General features: G+C 40.6%; 1 protein-coding gene across 1 annotated transcript in view; it reads left to right on the top strand.

The window, feature by feature from the left end:
• The window catches only part of SNX25 (sorting nexin 25), a 58,566-nt gene that overhangs the window by 33,332 nt on the left and 7,337 nt on the right, over window positions 1-17,897 (top strand). The window contains exons 7-13 of the mRNA XM_065736538.1: window positions 4,909-5,099; window positions 8,830-8,961; window positions 9,597-9,872; window positions 13,274-13,429; window positions 15,278-15,409; window positions 16,789-16,929; window positions 17,508-17,621. Of these exons, the coding sequence (XP_065592610.1) occupies window positions 4,909-5,099; window positions 8,830-8,961; window positions 9,597-9,872; window positions 13,274-13,429; window positions 15,278-15,409; window positions 16,789-16,929; window positions 17,508-17,621 (1,142 nt within the window). The remainder of the gene's footprint in view (window positions 1-4,908; window positions 5,100-8,829; window positions 8,962-9,596; window positions 9,873-13,273; window positions 13,430-15,277; window positions 15,410-16,788; window positions 16,930-17,507; window positions 17,622-17,897) is intronic.

Raw genomic sequence — 17,897 nt, 5'->3', positions numbered from 1 at the left:
AAAATTCTACAGGGAACCCTTCTCACTGGATTCTGTTTCAAACAGCAACAACGGCATCAAAACCATGAAGGCATGTAGTTGTCTTTGGGTAAAACTGAGCAAACTTTTTCACAGACTGTTTCCAATATTCTAAATGGATTTATTTGATTTACCTTCTACTTTGCTTTGCCCTCCACTATGTGTGTAACAGCATGACCAGAAACCATCCTCATGTGGCAGTTTAGAACTGTTTTTCAGACACCACGCTGTAAATGACCACAGAACATCCTTGTTGAGAAAATTGTTCCTTTTCAAGCAGGTTGAATAAGCAGCCTTTTATTTCTGAATGAAGAAATCTGCTGAGTGACAAGAGGTTTCTCCTGCTGTGTTTCCGCTATGCATCTAGATACTTGCTTTTCTAAGTGGAGCAGACGGGTTATGCTGAAACAGAAGTGTCTGTGGATAGGCTTCTTATTACTGTAGTTCTGAAAGATAGTTGAATGTTCAGCTGTAGAAGAGGACTTTTCTTCTGGAAACTCAGACTCCAAACTAACTTGGAAGAGTGGGTTGTGATGTGTGGATTTTGTCAAGATGATAATATCAGGTGGAAGAAAATGGATACTTCTCCATTCCAGTGTGTTGCAGATGCCATCTAACTTAATTATGACAAAACTAGATTATGCCTTCCCACCACACCATCCTTCACACAGGGGTACGCAGTTATTTTTGCATAGCTTGTTGGCAGTGCTTTAGAAGTATAGCTGTGCTTACATTAATATGGGGAGGGAACTCTCCACTAGCCCTGGTGAGGCCCTGCCTGTTTGATTCTTGTTAATAGAGGTGCCATGACTCTGATCATGGTAGACTGATTTAGTTTACATTTGTGATTTTCAAATGAGTTCCCCAGAGGAGCTGCTTCCTCCTCCTCCCGAGTTTCTTTGTGTGAGCTAGCAAAAGCAGAAGAGGGTAGGAAGAAGGCTGACTATTTGGACAGAAATGACCAAGAGGAGCACAGAGGCTATATGTGGTCAGGGTTATGTTGCTGTTCTCTCACACTCAAATTTACCGTGCTGCCACTGTGACTGTGACATGGAAGGGTGTGTTGCACTTCATGTTTCTAAGGATCAGCACCTAAATTCTCTATAATATCCCTTTAAGGCCTTTCTCATAGATATGCTGCTTGAAATATTTGGGATTTAGTAGAGTTTAAATAGCTTGAACCAACGTTTATGCTTATGGACAGATTAAGTTTTGAAAGTCAGAACAATGTTGTGCCTGAGAGTGTACAGGAGGGACTGAGACTTTGTGGGAGTGACTCTTGATTAATAACTCAAGCTGCTTTTAACCTGCGAGTTTTCACCTGTCTGCAGTTCTGTCTTGTGGATGAGCACATCGTATGTCTATGTAACCTAAATGATTTGATCAGTACTTGTTTGCATTGGAGAGTGGTGTTTAAGCAACTTGATCTGGGTTGTATGGGAACAGCACCAGGCTGTTCCAAGGCAGATGCAGACTGGATGTGACGAGACATTTCTTTACCCTGAGGTGGTCAAACACTGGAACGGGCTTCCTAGTGAGGTGGTTGATGCCCCATGCCTGTTGGTGTTAGAGAGGTGTTTGGAGAATGCCCTGCTTTATTTGCTGTTTTGATTAGCCCTGCAGTGGTCAGGTAGATGCATAATTCTATTATCTTTCTGTAAACCTGTGATTCTTGTTAAATGTCATGGCAGTGGCCTTAAACACTCAGTAGAATTTCAGCTTAGCATTAGGTAGGCAATGCATGTGCTAAGATCAGTTCTAGTAAAAAGGTCCTACAGAAATGCACACGAAGTCATGCACGTGCAGTGCTCGTTCAGAGACGGAGAGGAGTCTGTGCTGCTGTGCCTGCTGCCAGGTGACAGGCGTCTTGTCTTTCTTGAAGCTCTAAAGGAACAAGATGTTTCCATTTGAGTTACATTTTTTGTGGAGTAACTTTGTGATTAAAATGAGATGCTTTTGTATGCTGCTTCTATGGAGAAAGGAATAGTAAAGAAGATCCTGATTAGCTGCTGCTGGAAAAATCATGTGCAGCTTGTGGAGGAAGTTTTTTGCTGATGAGGAGCAGGTTTTTGTTTGTTTTCAAAGGGGAAAGAAAAACATCTGAAAACTGTAAAGTTTTGTTAGTAATGAAACGTTCAAATCTTGCATTTTCTTTCTTTGCATGGTGGTAGAACAGCATTAGTAGCGTATGTCTGCTTCTCTTCCCTTTAGAGGTGCTTACCAAAGGGTATGTGAGTAAATGCAAGCTGCTGCTTCTGTAACATTCTGGTTTTAATTGGCTTTTGCTGGGGTATCTGAAAGTAGCAAACGTACTGATTCTCAGAAATGGTGAAAAGGCTTGTGTTTGTATTTCAGTGCTGTGGTGATAGGAAGGGATGGGTTTAAAAGGGTGTGCTCCTCACTGTAGTGCTCTGTGTTTGTTGGCAGAAGGACTTTGCTGCCAGGCTCTCCTGCTGACAGGAGCGGGTTGGCAATGGGATCTTCAGCACTCCACCTCAAGTGGTTCTGACATGGAGTGGCTCCTTATGGGTGTGAAGATATTTTTGAAAGTAATTAATCCCAGGAAGCGGGTGTGGTGTAAAGTTTGTTTTTCTTTCCTGGAGGCCTTCTGCAATTACAGGATGATAAGACTTGAGGTAGTAAGTGCATCTTTTAAAACCCTCTGAGAATGCATTGTTCTTTCCTAAGAAGTTGTAAGAAGGCTGAACAGTCATTGGATTGCACTGGTCATGGACTTGGAAAGCATGGGTTTTTGAGCAGCAAGAGTCAGTCAGCTCTGCAGAGTGGTGGCTGTGTCCTCAGAGGAGTAAGGGAGTAAGATTCAGTCAGGAGAAGAGGAGGCTGAGGTGTTGCACCAGGGGGAGGTTCAGACTGGATATTAGGAAACATTTCTTCTCCAAAAGAGTGGTAATGCACTGGGCACAGTCTGCCAAGGGATGTGGTGGAGTCACCATCCACGGAGGCATCTAAAGAACTTGTAGATATTGTATTGAGGAACATGGCTTATTGGGCAATATTGGTGGAGGGTGGTGGTCAGTTGGACTGGATCATTTTAGAGGTCTTTTCCAACCTTAAAGATTCTATGGTTCTAAGATGTGTAGCAGTATTTAAGCTATTGAGAAAACTCTGAGCTTTCAGAAACCATTTTGGAGTTGGGAAGAGCAGGGGAAATGCTGAGTTTTAATCTTTCGACTTCGATCTACTGTCCATGTATTTGTATTGTCAGTATATTTAATTGTGACGGAGAACTATTTTGTGCTTCAGGTTTCTTCCTTCTTTTCCTTTTGTTCTCCTCTCCTTTTCCCTCGGTAATACTGGTACCTCCGGTCAGGGATCTGAAACACTAAATTAAATGCTCTGTTGACTTCCCTGTGGAGATAACATGCCAGGAAAACAGATGGCTTATTTCTTTCATGGTAAACTCATTTTATCTTTTGCCTCAGTGAATATATCTCTGTAGTTCACTGTTATATGGCAGCTCAGATGTAAATTATACTTAGTAAATAAAACGCTAACAGTTCTTGAATCAGGAAGCTTCCATACCAACCTGTGAAAATACGTGCAGCAAATGATGTAAAATTAAGAAAATGGTAAAGTATTTTTGAAGTATTTCAGAATTCATGTAATATGTAGGGATTCTAGGGAGTTCTGCACACTTTGAGTTGCCCCTCAGTATACGAGAGGCAAAGCTTGTGGTATTTATGTATGGCTTTTTGCCCATTTAGTTATCCCTAAAGAAGAAAATCTAAAAGGAAAGATAGTTCAGTGTATGAGAAGTGTTTCATTTCAGCTACCTATTTGAAGTCATGCCAAAGAGGTTTCCTTCTTCTTTGTATGCATTTACAGATCTAGCTGTATGGTTGCTTCTTTCCAGGAGCTATTCTGCATATATTTTGTGGACAAAAGCAGCATTCTTTTACTACATTTGGTATTGCAAAAAAAAAAAAAAAAAAAGCAGAATACATCTCTGTCACTTATCCCTGAGCATTGAATTAATCCTGAGCTGAATACAGCCTAAGTGCTTTGCTACAGTTCTAGTTGCAGCTTGAAGAAGCAGGAATGTTTTCTTGAACAGGAGGATAAGAAAACCAGTGTAGAAACATGAATCATTTGCACCCTGCAGCTGTAGAACAGGCATGATTTCAACGCAGTAGGGTTTGTTTTATCTGCTTTATCTCCTAGGTTTTGTTTTGCTTTGTTTTTTAGGTCTTTTTATAACTAAATAGAATACACAGACATCATACCTTCAGTGACCAAGCCTTGTTCAGATGACTGTCTGTCTTCTTACTTCCCTACTCAGCAGAATTATACAGTCTTGCTGGGGCATTATTACATCTTTTCTTAGTCATCTCAGCTTTTCAGATGGGCTGGAGGAGAGGCTGTATGTTGTGCTGTTTGCATCAAGCTCATGAAATCTGAATTTACAAGTAAAACGCATAGGAATATGGAATGCTGAGCTGGGAGGGATTGAGTCTAGTCCTTATTATGTTCTGTCATCGTTATGTTCAGTGAGGTACATAGACTGTCTGCTCCATGAGTTATTGTACACCATGGCTGCAGGTAGTATCCTAATGCCATCTGGTAAATGTACAACCAGTAGTACAGGTTCTGAATCTGTCTGGTGGCAAGCTATGGAGAGTTGGAGAAATCAGCATTCAATGGACATTTGATTTTTCTTTTTTCCTGAACTGTTTTATAAAAACACTTGAGGCATCATTGGAGAACATTTCAAAATAATCCTAATGCATATACAAACTTCTCAGCAGCCGTACTCATGGGCACAGTTGATTCCCAAATGACAAATGCTGTGATCACACAGGGCACAGAGGCGTTGAGGAGATTTAAGTTTTGGTGTTGTAAAAGATGGTCTCTGATTTGCTTTGTTCTCAGATTCAAAAGGGAAAGAAACTGCGGCAATGAAAGCTGACCTGCTGAGAGCTCGCAACATGAAGAGGTATATTAATCAGTTGACAGTGGCAAAGAAGCAATGTGAGAAGAGAATAAGGCTTCTGGGAGGGCCTGCTTATGATCAACAGGAAGATGGCTTTTCTGATGAGGGTGATGGCTCTCAGAGTCAGAAGGTATGAACTGGGTAAAACTTATGCTGCCTGAATGTCATTCTAAGCATGTTAGCAGTGGTTCATATTAACTCTGCTGTCATTAATCCTCCCTTCTCCCAGGAATGAAGTGTAAATTAACTGCTGCATATTTTGTTTATCTTGGGGAATAATTGCTGTAGTGCCTGAAAGGACTGATTATCGTCCAGGTTGGAGTATTGCTCACCATGGAACATAGATAATCTTTCACATGGAAAAGATTAAATGTTCAGGGAATTGATGAGTTTGTGGTAGCAACTTCATTTCAGAAATGTTCACCAACGTATGCGCAATGTTTCTTTGCCTCTTGTTATATTTACTGTAGGAAATAGCTGTGGGTTTTGCAAACACTGAGTTACTCAAAGGCAAACACTTGTGGAAAGCAACTAGCAAAATTAAGAGCAGTCCCTGCAGAAAAACTCTGTTAAGACTGTTGACTGCTCATTTTCTACGTCACTCTACTCTAGGAATGGGAGGGAAAAAAAAGCATAATTGCTGTTGCATTAGTCATCAGCTACAAAAATAAAATCATAGCTAATTAGCCTGGCTAAATTTTGTTTAGTTGCTTCCTTGTGTAATTTACTCTGCCCCTCTGGGCAAAGCACAGCAATTCTGGTATTCTAATTAGAAGATTTTATCTTTATATGTAGGTAGAACAAAAGTTATTGCCTGGTGTGGGCATCTCTAAGTTTCGTTACGTCCTTACAATAATTGTAACTTAGTGGAACATTTCTCTGTCATGCAACTTTTTCTTTTATTTCTTACTTATGTATTGTTCAACGTGAATGTGGTTTGAAAGAGGACAGCTGCCCATCCTCCACTTGTCCTTCAAGTGCAATTTCAGATAGATTGTGCTGAGGCAACCCAGAGCTGTTCCCTGAAGTTGAATGGAGCAAGTGGTGCCAATGGGAAAAAGGCATGCAGCAGAACTTCGAGTGCCACTGCCACCTCTGAGCATGCTGCTCAGGGCTTGCTGAGAGGGTCTGTGTTTCCAGGATAGAAATGTGGTGGCATATTTGGTCGATCTCAAAGGAAAGAGCGTGTCCTGTGACTGCAGACAGTTTTTATCTTTCCCTCTGAGCAGAAACACATAAAAATTCAAAGCATCACACAGTGCTCTGGGGAATGTAGTTCTCTTCTGAAACAGGTATACCCAGAACTATGGATCATCCATGCAGCTAGAGCATTAAGTCTTTAACTCCCAATACACTACATGATGTTATGATGTGGAATATCAATAATATAACAAAAATCATAAAACCGTAACAGTCAGGTAGTGAAGCTGCACTAGGTAGAGGTGCTGATGATTGCATTGGTGGTGGAAGTGATAGGATCTAGTGCTGCTCTGCTTCTGCATATGTTTTGGCATGTTTCTACAGAGAAACCATAGAACCTCTCCTTCATCCATGGCAGAATAGTGAATAGGAAAATTGCTTTTCTGTTCTGTTGTTCCCACTGTGATGTGACCAGGGAAAGTGGTTCTAGGAGGCTGTATTCAAGGCAGTGATCATGCTGCTGTTCTCTGAGCACAATAAAATGCCGAGGGCTTGGCTTTGTTGGGGGGTACTGCCGTCACTGTCATTCCTTCCCATCCACTGCCTGTATTGCAGTAGCTGCACCCTGAGCTCTTAAAGGCTGCCAGCCCCTCCTACATGGGCAATTTTGGTTAAATACTCAGGATTTTCATGGCAACAGGACAAAGTGTTTGTTTGAGATTTAGCAGAGAAGCTGATATTGAAGTTCCTGTTCCTGGCCCCTAACTTCTCCTAGAAATGTCGTCACACCCAGGCTTCAGTTAAGCTAGTGCTTAACCTGTAGAGTAGCTAAGCTCCTGTAGAAGAAACTGTCATTTTGCCTTTCTTTAGTGTGTTTGAAATAGGTCAGAAACAGACATTTACTGATAGTGTTCTGAATTACTGTTTCATGTAAGTTTAGTATAGGACCTTGAATACATCATTAACTTGGGGAAATGTTTGGTGCTAGCTGAAAAAAGAATAAATTGAAACCAAAATATACATTTAGGCCACTAGTCATTTCTGCATCCTACTTCACCTTTCCTGCAGTTTTAGGGCAGTAATAGAGGTGCTAGTAAGACGTTCTGATTATGGTCTTAAATATGAGGATGGATTATTTGGAGTTGTCAGTTTTTCTGTTACAGATTTAAGAAACGAAAATGGCATGCTTTGAAATACTTTTGTAATTATGTTCTGCTATGAAAAGGTGTCCCTTTTTTTCTTTCATAAATGAGTCATAAACTGTAAATTTTGCACATTTCACTTGAAATAATGATCTAAGTGTGTAAACTATAATCACATGTTTAAAACTAACAAAGACACAAGCTACCACCTGAGTCTGAATTGTCAGTAGCTGTGATACTGATTTACACTCTGCCCAGGGTGTTAGATTTGCTTCCAGAGAAAATAGAGTTTTAATTAGTGTAATATATAAAGGTTTTCTTCTAATCTTCTCCTGGACCTTTTTCTTAGAAATTGTATTTTCAGAGCACTGCAGTCTTAATTGAGTTCTTCTTGTCTGTGTTGGTTTAGCAAATGACTTGTTTGTGGCTGTTGTATAGAGCACAAATAATCATGGCCAGCTCTGTGACATTTAGTCTATGGAGCTGCAGTATCTCCTTAGTGTAGCTATGATCTACAAATGCTAAGAGTTGCTGTGAAGTACCAAAGAAAATTCCACCCAGAAGCCATCTGACAGTGTTTTAAGGCACAGGCGGTCTGTTCTTATAATGATACTGGTGAGGAGTTGGTTGAAGGTTGAAACTTCTGTGGAAGAACTAGCTTCCACCTCAGTCCTTGGATAGACACCGATTGAGCAGGTGACTGGTGAAATTTTCACTGTGATTTCTGAGCTTCTGAATGTAAAACCATGTAATGTCAGGGTAAGTGGTGGTATGGCACGTGGGGCTATAAAGGAGAGCTGGAATTGCTGTTTTTGCTGTTGGCTGAAGATGGCATGTCTTGTGGCAGGAGTGGGCTTCCATATCAAGTAGCAAACTGAGAAAAGACAAATGAGCTCAAAATAAAACCCTGAATATCAAAATTATTTTAAGCTGTAGTGTCTGTGAGTATATTAATTATTGTTCATGATTCGTTGTAATGATGCGAGGAGAAGACATCTGGGGATTATTTGAGGCATTCTGAAAAAGACAGACTTACCTAAGGATACCATTTTAAGACTGAATTTTCCCATGTACAAACCTCTTCCTATTGGATTGAGATGGATGTTGCTTTCTGGGAGAAAAATTGGAGAGGTGACTCTTCACTTCTGAGAAGAATGCTTATTGTTCTTCCTTAAAATTGAAGGGTAGTGACTAACATTTGCCTTTCTCTAAATCCACAGAGTTGTCAATGTGATTTATGAGTAGCAAAGAAAATGTAAACTTTTGTGAGCAGATGACGTGCAGTCATCTTTTTTTGAGTTGTTTCCCCAAGTGTGTAGAGCTGTCTGTTTTTGATAACAAGAGGACATAAGCATAATGTTTTCCCCTGCAGCTCTGAAGTTATGTTCACAAAATGTAGCTGAACTACTTGAAAACCTGTGGGCAGCAAGTGAAAGAATTCAACTTCTTGGGGAGTTCACCTTGGAAGCATAGTTTGATTACCTTAGTTCCTGTGATCTGGACCAACGATGAAGATGTGCTGTTTGGTGCCAGGTACATATTTGCAGAGGTTTTACACTTGTTTTTCCTCTTCTTCAGATTCTTCAGTTTGAAGAAATTTTGGCCAACCCTTCATACCGAGAGCATTTTCGAATCTATATGGACAGAATGGATAAGGTGGCTTTGATTGATCTGTGGGAGTCTGTGGAGAACCTGAGGAGTGCAAACAAGGTGGGAAAAACAGCAAGTCCATGCAGCTTGTATATGAACATATACAGTGTTGTATATGAGCATATAAAATATCTGCTTGCTTTTAAAATAGCAATACTATAGGATGGATACTGAGCAATTTAGGACTTTGCCATATTATCCCCCAAACATTAAGTAGCTAATTAAAAATCGTGGACTTCTTTGATAGTGACAGTAGTTTACTGTTTTATTTTTTTATGTAGCAGCATGACCTGTTAAACAAGATACCTTGTAGGTAAAAGTACTTATTTCCCACTCCACTAGAGAGAAAGTGTGCAATAGGATGTTGGTTTTGTTTTGGAAATACCTAGCTTCCTGTACAAGTACATGTGTCTCTGGCATGCTTTTAAAAGCAATGGGTGTGGAAGCATTGATAATTTTAGAATGCAGCTGTTTCTTCACTTAACAAATATCAGTGCTTACTTTGTGAAATGGACTGTTTTGCACAGGTGCACAGGCAGAGTGCCTGATCTCAATAAGAGGCTCACAAATGTGCTTGTTCGTCTAGGCATGAAATCAGCTTGGTCACCCTCCAAGTCATGCACCTGGATCCAGAGCCATCCTGGCACTGTGAATGTTATTATTCTCTTCTCTCTCTCCCCCTTTTTGCTTTGCAGGCTGAAATACCTCAGCTGGTGAGTGACATTTACCAGAATTTTTTTGTGGAAAGCAGAGAAATACCTGTGGAAAAATCACTTTATAAAGAAATAGAGCAAAGCCTAGTGGGTAATAAAGGCATTGAAGTGTTCTACAGAATTCAGGCAGATGTTTATGAAACTCTGAAGGACAGATACTACCCCTCATTTATTGTCAGTGATTTATATGAGAGATCAGTCAAGAAGGAGGAAGAAAGAAGTTCTGTCCAAGTAACTTCTGAGGACAAAGATGAAGCGGTGAGTCACATGGACAATTTCTTACAACACTGCTTTGTTACAGTGAGCTGGAGGTGATCCTGCTTTTTAAGCATGTGGAAGCATCTTCTGTCCTTGAGCTTTGGGTTCCTTTAATTTTTTTTTTTTTTGCTATGTTAATAAATATCATTACTTCTGTAGTTTCATTGGATAAATTCAGTGTTTGCAATCTCTTTGAAACCAGAGATTTTGCTTTTTAGTACCATGGAATGCAGGATACTTCATACACACTCAGTTTAATTTTTTAGTAAAGGAAGTCTCAGTGATTTTGGGCATTCTCCATTCCTGCTTGCCATGCACAATGCTAGGTACTAAGTAGGTATTAAAATTGCAAGAAAGGAAGAGAAAAATAATGGAAAAAATAGAATCTTAGTGTTTTTTATTAATTTATGGAACAAATCAATAGGCCATGTTGAAGAATAAACTGATTACAATAGCAGCGTGACTGGAGATGATGAAACAGAGCATTTCAAATGGCAAGCAGTAACCCAACAGCTGCTGCCTTGGGGCAGACGTTTGCAGCGGGTTCTCTACATCAGTCATGTTGGGGCAACTGGTTATTTTGATCCAGTAATGCTTTGACAAGGGTGTCTCTCAGGCTGGTGAGCATCTTTCACTTCATCTGCAGCTTCAGGGCAGCAGTAATATCTTTGTTTTACATGTGGAATTACTAAAAACAGAGTAAAGTGTACTGGTTTGTCAAAAACTGAATCTGTGAGAAAAATGGGAGCAGGAGCCAGAGGTACTGATGCCAACCTAAGCATTTAGAAGCAGTTATTCCAAAACAAGGCTTTTCTGCTTACTTTTTAATTATTACTTCAACTTCTGCAGATGAACTGTTATAGTCTGTACTTCACATGTCAGCAAATTGTCAGAGATGAGCTGTTGTAAAGAAATTACTTCCCATACAGATTTTGAGAGCTTGCTCAATTTTTTTTAATGTTAATTTCTCCCCATGTCCTTTTCCTTGACACAGGTTTTGAGACGTGATTTCTTTTTTTGTGGCTGACTCAGCTGTGTGTTGAGGGTGGTAGATATGTCAGGAATGTCCTGCCTTTTTCTTGGTTAGGACTTAGAGAAAATGCTGTTGGTCTTTTTGCAGCACTTTCTGTTCTAAGCTCTGTGCTTTTTATTCTTTTCATGTATTTTATTCAGTCTAACCATTCTCACCAATGGTGATAACCATTTCTCGAGGAAAACTGATGTCATGCTTTAGGACTGAACTGACTGTCAGGTAATGTTTACTGCCAAAACATTTAAATTTTGGACGTGGGCATCACCTGTGCTTCCTCTCAGTACTTGGTTAAATGTGTGCCATGTTTGAAGGCTGTTTGCTGTGAAACCTTAAAGAACAAAATATGGCCACATTTTTCAATATTGTTGAAGTTTTTCTGCATTTTTTTTTTTAATCACAAGCTAAGTGTGAAGTTGCACGTGCTGTTAGAGCATCATCTAATAGAGCCATCCTAACAGCTTTATGCCAGGGTTCAGGGTATTTGGGGTGAGAATAAATTACAGCAAGTTATTCTTCTAGAAGTTTCTAATAGCCTTTCAAATGTGGGTAAAAATATCAGCTACTAGCTAGCAGCCTTTTTTCTCCCCACAAATAACCTGTGAAACCTGGTCTAGAGAGCCTGCTACACTGCTGCATCTGCTACACTGGTGCTGTGTAGCTGATCACTGCAGAGGATCTGAAGTCTGTGTTCTGGAGATCCAGTGGAAATGGAAGTTGTGCAGTGGAGCTTAGGTGAAAGCAGCACAATTCATTGCGGTCTCAGCTTTGAGTATTGTTTATTTGGTAAATCTGATAATTTTAATGGAGGCAACTTGCTATCTTGCATCTTAATGACAAACTTGCATTCAGAAGTGTTTTTCTGCTGAAAAGCTTAGAATCATTTAATGACAGATCTTAGAGCCTTCCTCAGGGAGCAGAGCCTCACTGCTTCCTAATTAAATGCAGTCCTTCAGTGACTGGAGCCAGGCTTGGTGTGAGTAGCTGCCAGCTTGTCCCTGTTGAAATTGGTATTCCTGATTCTTAATGACGTCTGTGCTTCCCTGCAGGTGCAAGTGTTTAATTTATGGTCAGAGGAGTTTTGAATGAAGTTCAGCATTGCTAATATTTATTATTGGTATTATTGTAGCGCCAGGACACAATAAAAAGCTGAGCTAAGCTCCGTACGTGTGCTTGGAAGCAGTCTCTGACTTGCTGAGTTTGCAGATCACGTAGAACAGGCAGAGCAGGGCATGCTGTGCTAATATTTGCTCAGCCACATAGGAGACAGGCAGAGCTGGGCATGGATTTCTTAGCCTAAAACTCCTGATTTCTGCCTTACGTTTCCTTCTTTTAGGAAGATCAGACTGCAGAGGTTAATTAGTGCTGCCACTGTAACCTTTCTCAGACTGATTTCACTAAGATAAGAACTCAGATTTCCTTCTGTTAGCTGTGTGCTAAACAGAGAGAAAACTTAATTAGTGGAAATACCATTACATAACAAAGCCTTTTCCTTGTCTGTGGGATCAGTTTTATCCCACTGATAAAGTTAAGAGCTGTTCAGTCATGAGCAAACCTCAGGCTTTTGAGGATGGCATTGCTGATGGTGGCTGCATCACAACGCTGTTTGCTGGGTGTCAGCCTGCTCATTCCTGCTTGAGGAGCTACAGTAAGAACAGGGAGGTGTTAACACAGATGTCAGAAGGTGTTAAAGAGGAAGTCACTGAAAGGTGCCAAGTTATGTATTTTTTTTTTCCCCACATGCTTGCACTGCAGCAGATGGGAAAATTGGTTGGTTTGTTTGAGTGTGAGAAAATGGTTTCTGAATTTAGGTAATGCATGTGTGCCTTTGACACATTTTTAATTAGCATTTCTAAAAACATCAGTAAAATCTGTTTATGAAGAGAAAGGATGTGGTTAGCTGGCTCTGGAAGCTGGTAAATCTGTTTTGTGAAGGTTTGTTGGAGGATGAGCTGTGTGCAGTAGATTTCTGGTTTCATTTTTTTCCCTTGCCTGGTTACCTTTTAGGGCCCAGTGTTTGCTTTCCTATCTGGCTCTGAGTATCAAGTTACTAAGCTGTTGTTGCTTTTAAAAGAAACTTCATTTCTTCCTGTCACTTACCCCAAAGTCTCAGCTCAAAGGTAATTTTCCATTGAAGGAGTTTCGTGGAGCTGTAGTATAAATGATAATTGGACATATTTTTCTTAAGTTTCTTGTTGGATCTGATGGTTGAAGTGTATGTTAGAATCTGTTATACCAATATGCCATTAAACCTCGGCCTTTATCTAGATGAAGAGTACGTCCTCTTACACATGAAATGCATTTGGAGCAAACAAGAAATTTCTCCTTTTCTTGCCTTAATGATGCAGTCACCCTCATCCTCTATTCCTAGAGCCAAGGTTGTGGAGAGGCTACAGAAGAATGCAGCACAAGAATCAATGAGCAAGCCAGTTATGCTGTAAATAAGCTTCGCCAACTAAATGACAAGCTTAAATATAAGAAACAGGCTCTAAATTCCATATGTAATTCACCAAAACCCAACAAAAAGGTGAGTACCTTGGTTGTGTTCAGTCCTTTTTATATTAATATATATTATTATATTTATATCCAGTCATATCAGGCCCTTTCTGGACAAGTCTGATGCCTTTTTTGTTCATCCTGTTTTAAAAAGTGCAATCAGAGCTTGGTGGTGATAACTGTTTTGGGTTTTTTTTCCGATTTTTTTGAAAGCAACTGTCGATACAGCTGCAGATGTGGTTTAAATGGTTTTGTTTGTCGTAGCATAATGACCTCTCTCCCATAGTCTTGTTGCTCTGTCCACAGCAAATCGGATTTCTTCCGTGCATCTCTGCCCACTTGGATCTGTATAATCAATCGTTGGTGGCAGCTGGCTCTGTGTCCCCGCTGCATCTGCAGTGCTGCGGCGTAGGGCTGTGCTCGTTAACTGCTGCTCCCTCTGCTGGCTTGGAAGTAGCGCAGCACGGTGTCACAGCGGCCAAATATGCAATGAGTTTGCTTAAATAAAGGAGCAAAAGATCCGTAGAAATGTCTAATTTCATTTATAAGGAGGAAAGCTGCAGGGCATACTTTGATCAGCCTAAAATTCTCGGGGGATGGCTGAAATGGCCTGTGCCTGTGCCATGGCTCAGGGCTGGGTTCTTCCTACCTTTTGTTACTTCATGTGGGGTGAGTACAGCAATGCTGATCTGAACAGAAGTCAGAAGTTGACAGCCCATTCATTCTCATCGCTCTGGGGACAGTTATCTGTAAAGCAGAGTGTGAGCAGTAGCCTTGGAGGCCACACTGGCCAGCTTCACTCCTTTTGTTCCCTCCACACCTGGTTCAGCAGCTCTACATCCATCCTGTGCAATGGCTATGTTCTTTCTGGAGTTCAGTCTTCTCTTTGACAGCAAGGCAAAAGCTTCATGTTTCCCAGAGCATTTCCTAGTGTTTGCAAAGTGAAGCTATATCATACAAGTACTGATGTAAAGCAGAGCTGCACTGAGCTGAAGTCTGTCCCACTTCTCTCCTGATAGAGGTGGAGGCATTTCTTGATGCTAACATTATTCAGGTCTTTTGTATTCCCAGTGGGAACACTGGTAGTGAACATGATATTAGTATAGTTATGTATATACGTGCAGAGGACAGTAAACTACTATGGTTTAGTGTGAAAATACTGATGGTGGAGGGACAGTTAGACTGGATGATCTTGGAGGCCTTTTCCAACCTTGGCAACTCTATGATATAAATTATATATTCTGATTGTTGTGGAAAGTCTTTTATGGATCAGTCACATAGATGATCTCCTGCTTTCTATCAGACTGTTACTGTCACTCTGTACAGTCTGCTGCCAGGAATTGCCCCTGTGGTATGAGTTTTACAACAAAGGCTCATGAATCAGCTGCTTCTACTGATTTCTGATTCTCTGTGTACTTCCACCTTTTCTAGATACTGTCTCCTGCTATTAGGTATAGACAGTTAGATTACAGATATCAGCAAAAGTATTTCCAACCTCTTCCATCTCATCGTGTGTATCCAAAATAGGACAGTGTAGGGAGGGAGCCCTTGGGTAAGTGGCACTGCAGTAATCACAATTTCAAGTTTGAATAAAACATATAATATATAAATTGTGTAAAAAAAATAATCCTGTTTAACGTGCCTCTTTTACCCTGAGAGTGTAACAGTAGCATGCCTTTCTGACATGTTTTTCATTTTAGTACTGGGGCTGATCTTTGAGGTTTATGTATTGTCCAAGTCTACACTCATGATTTTCTTTTGCGTGTAAATTGGTCTTTTGGATGTTTTTGCCTTTCTGAATAGTAGCCTCAGAAACATGACTAGACGTGCCACCCAAGGTTTTTCTTCCCATGGGTAATTGATTAATCTTCCTTTGCAGATTGTTTCTAAGCTGAAGGATGAGATCACTCTGATGGAGAGAGAGCATAATGACCTTCAGTTGCACATTGCAAGAACAGACTGGTGGTGTGAGAATCTTGGCATGTGGAAAGCCTTCATCATCTCAGGCGAGGTATGGTTTTATGAGTCTTCTGTGGCAGCTCAAACTTGCACAAAGAGAAGGATTAAAAGAATTGCGTGTGCTTTCCTTCTACTTCTGTGTACATGTATACTTTGTATTTGTATGGGGGGAAAAAAACAACCTCTTCTGAACTCCTTTCTTTTCCAAATGATTACTGTATTGCATAGAGGAACATTTCCAGTCCCTAGACTGTTGTAATGGAGTTATTAAAATACCTGTGTGTATATATATGAACAAGTTTTGACACTGGGCAAACTAATTTGCTGTCTTAAGAGCACAGTTTTTCATCCAAGCTGCCTTGTGCTATAATACCATGATTTCACACTTGGGCATGGTCATCTCTCTGGTATGCCTCAAAGATGCACGCTTTTTGCACTTTGTATTACAATGTTTAATGGCACTACAGTTTCAAGGGTCTAGGATAGGATACCCAGAAAGAGAGTGCTTTGTATCTGAGAGGAAGTTGCTCAGATCAGCATTTCCAGCACTGATCTCATTTTTCAAAGATAGCTGCCAGGAGATGCTTGCGAGTCACTTGCAAATACAAACCCAGACTAGCACAGGAGTAGAAAGGTTGGGAACCTTCCTAGCAGACTCCAGTCCCTCTGAGCCATGTGCTGGAAGCTGCTATTCAATCAGCTCTTTTTGCAGCCTTCTGGCTGAGAAAGCAGGAAAGCAGTTCCCCAAGTAACTGTGCTTGGAACCGGGCATTTTTTTGAAGTTGAAGCTGGTGCTCTGTGTTCTATCAGGATGCTGCTGCACCTTTTCTCTAGGGAGGGTGAAACCCAGTGGTCAGATGGGGTTTCCCAGGTTCGATGACTCTGTGGGCAGATACAGGAAGAGTACACTGCAGAGGAAGTTCTCCAGGTGCAGCTGAGCAGCTGTACAAGATGCAGATACATTTTAACTGTGTGCCTTCTGCATTGATGTCGCAGCAGCTCTTCAAATCTCCTGTCATAGGCACTGTGTTGTCAGACTTTCACAGGCTTTTCCGAAAATGTGTCATAATTCTATGAATTCTAAAGTCTTTTCTTCTTCAAACTGGATTAATTAAATATTCTTAAAAAAATTATATTTAAGCTTTCCAGGCTTTTTTTAATTTATAGTTACTTTCCTCAAACAGCTGGGGTGAGAATGGTGTTCTGTAGTCACCTTTCTGTTACTTGCCTGTATAGTAAGACAAGCACTTGACACTTTGATAGTTTCCAGTTTGAGTTTTCTGTAGATCTGATGTATCACCTCTACAAAGAGACTTAAATTCTGTGCAGTGACAGTGAATTTGCAAGACAATCAGGCAGCACAAATTGTTCTACTGTTTGAGCTGTACTTCATCTGTATTTTTTGTTGGCTTCTTTGTTTTCCCCCATTAGGTTTTAGAAGAGAATGGAGAACAAGTGCCCTGTTACTCTGTCCTGGTGAGTTTACAAGAAGTCGGTGGATCTGAAACTAAGAATTGGACTGTTCCCAGGAAGCTCAGTGAGTTTCAGAGCCTACACCGGAAGCTCAGTGAGGTATGAATCTCAAGGCAGGGAGGGGATGCAGATTGCTAAAAGTTGTCAGGGTTGTACGGAGATAGGAGAAAAAAGCCTACACTGAAAACAACACAAAAATGTGACCAGTTTTTAGTCCGGTGTTTGGGCTTTCACTCTTTTTATGTTCATTATCCACACATCTTGCTTCTGCCAAATGTTCATAGAATTATTTATACTTTTTTTTTTAATAATAATGAGTGTTTCACTGAAGTGAACCAACATCCAAATAAATGCAATTGTACTTGCTACTGTTGTAAAGACTGAATTTTGTTTTGGTTGGCTTCCAGGGAGGTACTGAAGGTGACAGTCTTTTGGGACAGAGGAGATTTCCTCTTAACTTGCTCTACCTTTTCTGTCTTGCAAAAGATTGATAACGGTGGTGTTGGGAGTTGCAGAAAGGTTTAGATGCATCAGCCCACAGTGGGTAAGGGAAGGTGTTTTTCAGCATGCAGAGCTGGATAGGGAAGATAGATAGAGACTACAGTGTCTCATTTCCATTTAGAACTGGCACCACAGTTGTGTTTTTCTGCACATTCACGTTAAGTGCTTTCCTACAGTGCTTTCCATCGTTAAAGAAAGTTCAGTTGCCTTCGCTCAGCAAGCTGCCCTTCAAATCCATAGACCAGAAGTTCATGGAGAAGTCCAAGAACCAGCTTAATAACTTTCTGCAGGTAAGAAAACGGACCACAGAGTAATGAAAGTACCAGAAGTTAAGACTTAGATATATGTTCATCTCTTCTGTCCCAAAAGGATTTGGTGAGCATAGTTATTTTCTTTTCACCTCACTTTTACAGCCATTGTTTGGAGCACTGTTTTGCTTCTGTGAATGATGCATCCGTCTCCAACACTTCCTGCTAGTTCCTAAGTAGCTACTCAACCCTTTTTCTCTTCGTTGGGTCTTATTATGCCATTTAGGTCTTTTTCTCCCACTTTTCCCTCTCTATTCT

This window comes from Cyrtonyx montezumae, unplaced genomic scaffold (assembly GCF_038088225.1).
Source record: "Cyrtonyx montezumae isolate F1298 unplaced genomic scaffold, pur_monq_1.0 scaffold_2, whole genome shotgun sequence".
NCBI classification, from domain to species: Eukaryota; Metazoa; Chordata; class Aves; order Galliformes; family Odontophoridae; genus Cyrtonyx; species Cyrtonyx montezumae.
Note: the sequence above shows the minus strand (reverse complement) of the source record. Positions and strands in the feature narration are given on the sequence as shown.